Here is a 5,842-nt window from a genome sequence, read left to right as displayed (position 1 = left end):
GGACAGGCCCTGATTTATCCATCGGTCCCCTGTCTCCCATCCTCCCTCTTCCCATTCCCCTGGCAACCAAACCAGACCCATCAAGGAGAAGGACCTGGCAGCTGAGCAGGGAGAGACTAATGGCCCGGAAGGAAGGAGGGGCCTGGAGAGGAGAGGAAGGAGGTAGGGATGTGAGCCGGCAGGCAGGCGTTGGCCCATCTCAGAGGACACACACAAAGAAGGGAGGCTCCTCTGCCCTGCAATGCTGAAGGAGCTGGCTGCCAGGGAGCCGCCCTCCTCACTGTCTCAGCCAGAGATCCAACCCAGAGTCCCAAATCTGCTTCCCCAGATACCCAGCTCTTGTCCTCAGGGCCAATCGGAGGCAGACCCGTCCCTACTGGAGAGCCCTGGCGTCCTCAGCGGCCACAGCCCCATGGCTCCTGGCAAACCCAGCAGGCCTCATCACCCTGGCTCTTGCAGGCCATCTGAGCTGCTTCTGTCCACTCCTGGGCAGTCTGTGCCTGCGTAGTGGAAGCCATTTGACATGCAAAGGCCAGACATCAACCTTTCCACTAACTCCAGGGTGTGACAGGGTAGGAAGGGATATGTGATGTGTGTGTGTGTCATGTGTGTGCACATAGGTATACAGTGCTACTATATCTATGTATCTCTGTGCACAGGCTTGTAGATCTGTTCTGGGGCCTTCTTTCTCCTCATTCAGTCCCTGAACCATTAGGGATGGGCACCTTCTCTTTCCCCATCTCTTCCCCATCCAGCCCCTTCCATCCCTGGGTACCTGGAACTCACCAATACTGGAAACCACTTCCTGCCAGTCTGTCCATCTCTGAGCCTTGGCAGCAGCTAGTACCACCCTTCAGCCCCCTCCCCTTCCTATCTCACAAATAGCCCTGGTTCCCGTAAGGCTGTAACTGAGCAGCAGTTGGTTGGGGGAAGGGAGAATCCAGGAAAGCCGGACAGCATACACTAGTGCTCACTCAGCTCAGCTTCTGGCAGGGCACAGACCCTGCCTAGAGGGACCCAGAGCCCAGCCCAGTCACCCTCAGGCCCTTCTGGTGTCCCCACCCTGTTGCAGCCCAGGGTAGGTCCAGGTTTGGGAGCTGTGTCTTTAAAGCTGAGACATCAGCAGGCACCCCCTGGCCAAGTGTCCAGGGGAGGGGGAGGGGAAGTAGCCAGTCCATTAGCTGCAGAGCTGGCGCCAGGCAGCAACCGTTCACAGGGCCCTGGGGATTACAGAGAGATCAGCCCTTCCCCACCCTCCTCAGCTGCTTCTGCCCTCCTGTCCCTCATATCTCCCTGGGTATGGTGACAAAGGGAGTAGCCGACACCAGGTGAAAGCAGAGCTTAGCCTTTAGGGGACAACTGGAGGTACAGGCTGTGGGGCCTTGGCCAGGCCAGCTCTCCATCCACCTGGGCCACATCCTCACTACGCATGTACCAGAAGCCTGTTCTTCAACCTCCAGTCCTCCTATCCCCCCAATTTTTACCAGTTCTTTCAGGCAGGGACCTCAGCTCAAATCAGGCCCTCCCATCCTAGGCTGCAGCTCTGGATACTTGTTGGAAGGTGCTGACCTCCAATCCTGCCTGCTTTTGGCCTGTAGTCGCCATCCCTGCTTGCTTCCCTGCCAGCAACAGGGGGAACCAAGTAGGCAGGAAGCCAGCAACGAGAGATAGCGGGTGCGGTGCTCCTGCTGCTCCGCAGGGGTGGGGCGTCCCCCTCCCCACATAGCCGCACAGTCAGGCCAGTGGGAGGAGCTGCCCGTGCCCCCCCTGAGCCCGCAGGACTATAAAGCCGCCTCCAAGCGGTCTGCAGCTCCTGGACCAACTCTGCCAGCGGTGACTGCCCATCCTCGGCCGCCATGAGCCACCCGTCGGGCCTCCGGGCCACCTCCTACCGCCGCACCTTCGGGCCACCGCCCTCACTGTCACCCGGGGCCTTCTCGTACTCGTCCAGCTCCCGCTTCTCCGGCAGCCGCCTGCTGGGCTCGGCGTCCTCCAGCTCCTCCGCTCGCCTGGGCAGCTTCCGTGTCCCCCGGTCCAGCGCGGGTGCTCTCCTGCGCCTGCCCTCGGAGCGCCTCGACTTCTCTATGGCCGAAGCCCTAAACCAGGAGTTCCTGGCCACGCGCAGCAACGAGAAGCAGGAGCTGCAGGAGCTCAACGACCGCTTCGCCAACTTCATCGAGAAGGTGCGCTTCCTGGAGCAGCAGAACGCGGTCTTGCGCGGGGAGCTGAGCCAGGCCCGGGGCCAGGAGCCGGCGCGCGCCGACCAGTTGTGCCAGCAGGAGCTGCGCGAGCTGCGCAGGGAGCTAGAGCTGCTGGGCCGCGAGCGCGACCGGGTGCAGGTGGAGCGCGACGGGCTGGCAGAGGACCTGGCGGCGCTCAAGCAGAGGTCAGGGGGCAGGGCCGGCTGGTGGCCGTAGAAGCGCTGCTCCTCGCTCCCCTCCCCGCCAGCCACCCGAGGGAGTAACAGCCCTGGTCAACCCCTGCGGGCATGTGCGGGCGGGGCATCCTCGCCTTCCCTCTACCACTTTGCTGAGTCTCTGGGGAGGTGAGGGAGAGGGGGAGTGACTATGTCTCCCCTGTGTATAACGGGGCCCCAGCTCAGCTCCCAGCCCGTTAGAGCACGTCCATCAGGCAGCCTGAGACCCCTCCTCAGAGTCCTGGGCAGTAGCAGCCTCTACCCCGGGTCCTGGGGGGCGGGGAGGACGGTAACCCCGCAGCTCAGCCTCTGTCCACTCTTTACGCCAGGCTGGAGGACGAGACACGCAAGCGGGAGGACGCTGAGCACAACCTTGTGCTCTTCCGCAAGGTGAGCCTGGGCCCCGAGTCGATTTCCATCTCTCCACCCTTAGGCCGGGCCTGCGTGTACAGGGTGGCATCTGTGGGTGCGGGGAGGTGACCGTAAGCCTTCAGAGGCCGACAGAGAGGGCCAGGCCCTTCCTCGGGCTGAGCAGCCCCTCCCTGCTCCTGAATCCCCACTGCCATCCCACGAAGGACGTGGACGACGCCACCCTCGCCCGCCTGGAGCTAGAGCGCAAGATCGAATCTCTGATGGATGAGATTGAGTTCCTCAAGAAGCTGCACGACGAGGTGGGTATACTCGGGTGTCAGGGAAGGCTTCGGAGGGTAGTCTCCTTGGGTCTGGGAAATTGGCGGGTGGAGCGAAGAAAGCCCTGGGGAAACGAAGTGAGATTGGGTAGATGCAGCCCCTCAACCCTAGTCTACAGGTGGTTTGCCTCCCGCCCCTGCGCCACCTGGTGGCGAGCAGCGCAGCGGCACCCTGGAACCTGGCCGCAGGCTCAAAGCCCGAGGCGCTCAGGCGGCGCAGTCTTGTGTGCTGCACTCCCTGGCGCCCCCTTGTGTTCATTCAAGTGTTTTTTGCTCTTTTCTGTCCGCGAACTGCGCGGCCCGCGTGGGATCTGCGCGGCGAACTCGACGTCGTATTGTCCTGGGCCGCAGGAGCTGCGAGACCTTCAGGTGAGCGTGGAGAACCAGCAGGTGCAGCAGATCGAGGTGGAGACGACCGTGAAGCCCGAGCTGACAGCGGCGCTGAGAGACATACGCGCACAATACGAGAGCATCGCGGCTAAGAACCTGCAGGAGGCAGAGGAATGGTACAAGTCCAAGGTGCGAGAGCCCAGGACAGCTTGGGAGGGTCTGGGAGGGTCGGGCGCTGGGGTGAGGGCGTGTCCCTCCTGCTCACACACAGATTGCCCCCATCACACAGTACGCGGACCTGTCCGACGCCGCCAACCGGAACCACGAAGCCCTGCGCCAGGCCAAGCAAGAAATGAACGAGTCCCGACGCCAGATCCAGAGCCTGACGTGCGAGGTGGACGGACTGCGCGGCACAGTGAGTACCAGGCTGCGCGCCCGACCCGAGGGTGGACGGTGACAGCTGTTCCACCTCTGACCCCCCCCCCCCCCCCGCCAGAACGAAGCCCTGCTCAGACAGCTGCGGGAGCTGGAGGAGCAGTTTGCTCTGGAGGCCGGAGGGTACCAGGCCGGCGCCGCGCGCCTTGAGGAGGAGTTGCGACAGCTAAAAGAGGAGATGGCACGACACCTGCGCGAATACCAGGAGCTCCTCAATGTCAAGATGGCCCTGGACATCGAGATTGCCACCTACCGGAAGTTGCTGGAGGGCGAGGAGAGCCGGTAGGGGTGGGGCTGGGGGAGGGGTGGGGCGTGGTGGGCTTGGGTGTTCCGGGAAAAGGAGCACCCTGGGCAGAGTAGCTGAGCCCCCTTGCTTTCCTCGCAGGATCTCGGTGCCAGTGCATTCCTTTGCGTCCTTAAATATAAAGACTACTGGTGAGTCTCCCTCACCTGGCTTCCTACCTGTCTGTCCTCTTGTCCACTTCTGCCCTGACCAGACTCTTGCTATGGCTTTGCTCTGGGATTGGTGAACTACTGAGTCCTGGTCTACTCTCGCCCCTCATCCTTAAGCCCCGCCCCTCACTGACAGGAATGGGGGCTTAAAAGGAAACCCCAAGCCTCCTCCCTTCCACCCCTCACCTGTTTTTTCCAGTGCCTGAAATGGAGCTTCCCCAGGACAGCCACAGCCGGAAGATGGTTTTGATCAAGACCATTGAGACCCGGGACGGGGAGGTGAGATGGGTCACTTGAGACCAGGAGCCCTTCGTTTCCAGTATTATTTCTGAGCCCCAGCCTGGCAGCAGCTGATCTTAGCGTATTGTGGGTTAGTGGTTCTTCCAGTGGGAGGGAGCAGGGGAGATAGAGAAAGTGGACAGACTGGAGCCTCAGCTGCTTATGTCAGAGAGGGGGACACCATGCCCCAAAGGAGCTGGAAAGAGAATGGTGCTGAATGGTTTGTGCTCTTCACATGCCTTGACCTCAGCAGGTGGTGACAGAATCCCAGAAGGAGCAGCGCAGTGAACTGGACAAGTCTACTCACAGCTATTGAACCCATTGGTCCAGAGCTCCCTGACCCTGCCCTAGGCCTACTCTAAGCCCACACCCTAACACCAGTCCTGAATGGGTCTCCTCTCCCTTTGCATGTGTCTAGGGGATGGTACACTTCCCTGGCCTGTAGCCAAGCCCTACCCAGCCTGCAGTGGCTGGGCTTCTCCCTGCCTTACATATAGATATGACCCATATCTTCCCCTTTTCTCATCCTGGTAAGAGGCCAATGGTCCCCAGGTCCAATCTACTCCTGCCATGATCCCATGATCAGTGGGGTGGGCCAGGGTCTGAGTTTCACTTTCAAATCAAATAAAACTGCTGTCAAGAGAAACCTCTCCAATGCATTTGTGTCTATGGAAGTGGGGGATGCCTGTGGGGAGAAGGCTCAGCAGTATTTTCCCCTCGTCTCTAGTCATTTTTCTTCTGAATCCTGCTATCTTGGCACCTATGACTCCTATCTACCCTTCTGGATTTTCTCCTACCTCTCGATCCATTCCTTCTTAACTTCTGTTCCCCATTTGCAGCCCAGAATGTCCAGATGCCTCTGGGTGTCCCATAGGTCCCTCAAATTCAACATGTCCAAAACAGAACCCCTCATCTCCCTCTCCACTATCTGTGATCTGGATTCCCCACCTAGAAGCGGGCACCTCTGTTGCTCAAATTAGAACCACCTCATCTCTCATCTTACACCCCTGTCCTTTCTCCACACTCCCCCCTCACCACAAACAGCAATTCTGTTAATTTTACTTCTTAACTCATTCTCCCCATCCCCATGGCCACCACATTAGTCTAGGCCACCATCATCTCTTGTCGGGGTTCCAATATCTGCCTCATAGTCTCTTTCCCCTGGCCTGGCTTACTCAACACCTAACCAGCAAATCAGATTCTGCTGCCACCATCCCTTCCCCTGTTTGAAAATGTCTCC

At 59.9% G+C, this 5,842-nt stretch overlaps 1 protein-coding gene across 2 annotated transcripts; it reads left to right on the top strand.

Annotated features, from left to right (window-relative positions):
• Positions 1-1,736: 1,736 nt before the first annotated feature.
• Positions 1,737-5,248, top strand: PRPH (peripherin). 2 transcript variants are annotated; one of them, XM_019724660.2, is made up of 9 exons: positions 1,737-2,386; positions 2,746-2,806; positions 2,992-3,087; positions 3,457-3,624; positions 3,725-3,850; positions 3,932-4,152; positions 4,256-4,305; positions 4,523-4,602; positions 4,856-5,248. In XM_019724660.2, exons 1-9 carry the CDS (start codon positions 1,857-1,859, stop codon positions 4,916-4,918), a joined length of 1,395 nt encoding a protein of 464 aa, XP_019580219.1. In that variant the 5' UTR covers positions 1,737-1,856; the 3' UTR covers positions 4,919-5,248. The 2 variants fall into 2 exon arrangements, with proteins under 2 accessions (XP_019580219.1, XP_019580217.1); XM_019724658.2 differs by having other exon boundaries at positions 1,738-2,386; positions 4,853-5,248.
• Positions 5,249-5,842: the final 594 nt, after the last annotated feature.

The sequence above is a fragment of the Rhinolophus sinicus genome, linkage group LG02 (assembly GCF_036562045.2).
Source record: "Rhinolophus sinicus isolate RSC01 linkage group LG02, ASM3656204v1, whole genome shotgun sequence".
NCBI lineage: Eukaryota > Metazoa > Chordata > Mammalia > Chiroptera > Rhinolophidae > Rhinolophus > Rhinolophus sinicus.
The sequence above is the reverse complement of the archived record's forward strand: the minus strand, read 5'-3'. Positions and strand labels throughout refer to the sequence as shown.

Excerpts from the sequence above, each read along its gene's own strand:
- PRPH (XM_019724658.2), top strand. The coding sequence starts at position 1,857 with ATGAGCCACCCGTCGGGCCTCCGGGCCACCTCCTACCGCCGCACCTTC. Across the intron at positions 2,807-2,991 it reads ACCTTGTGCTCTTCCGCAAG|GACGTGGACGACGCCACCCT; the intron begins GTGAGCCTGGGC and ends CATCCCACGAAG. Across the intron at positions 4,603-4,852 it reads TTGAGACCCGGGACGGGGAG|CAGGTGGTGACAGAATCCCA; the intron begins GTGAGATGGGTC and ends CCTTGACCTCAG.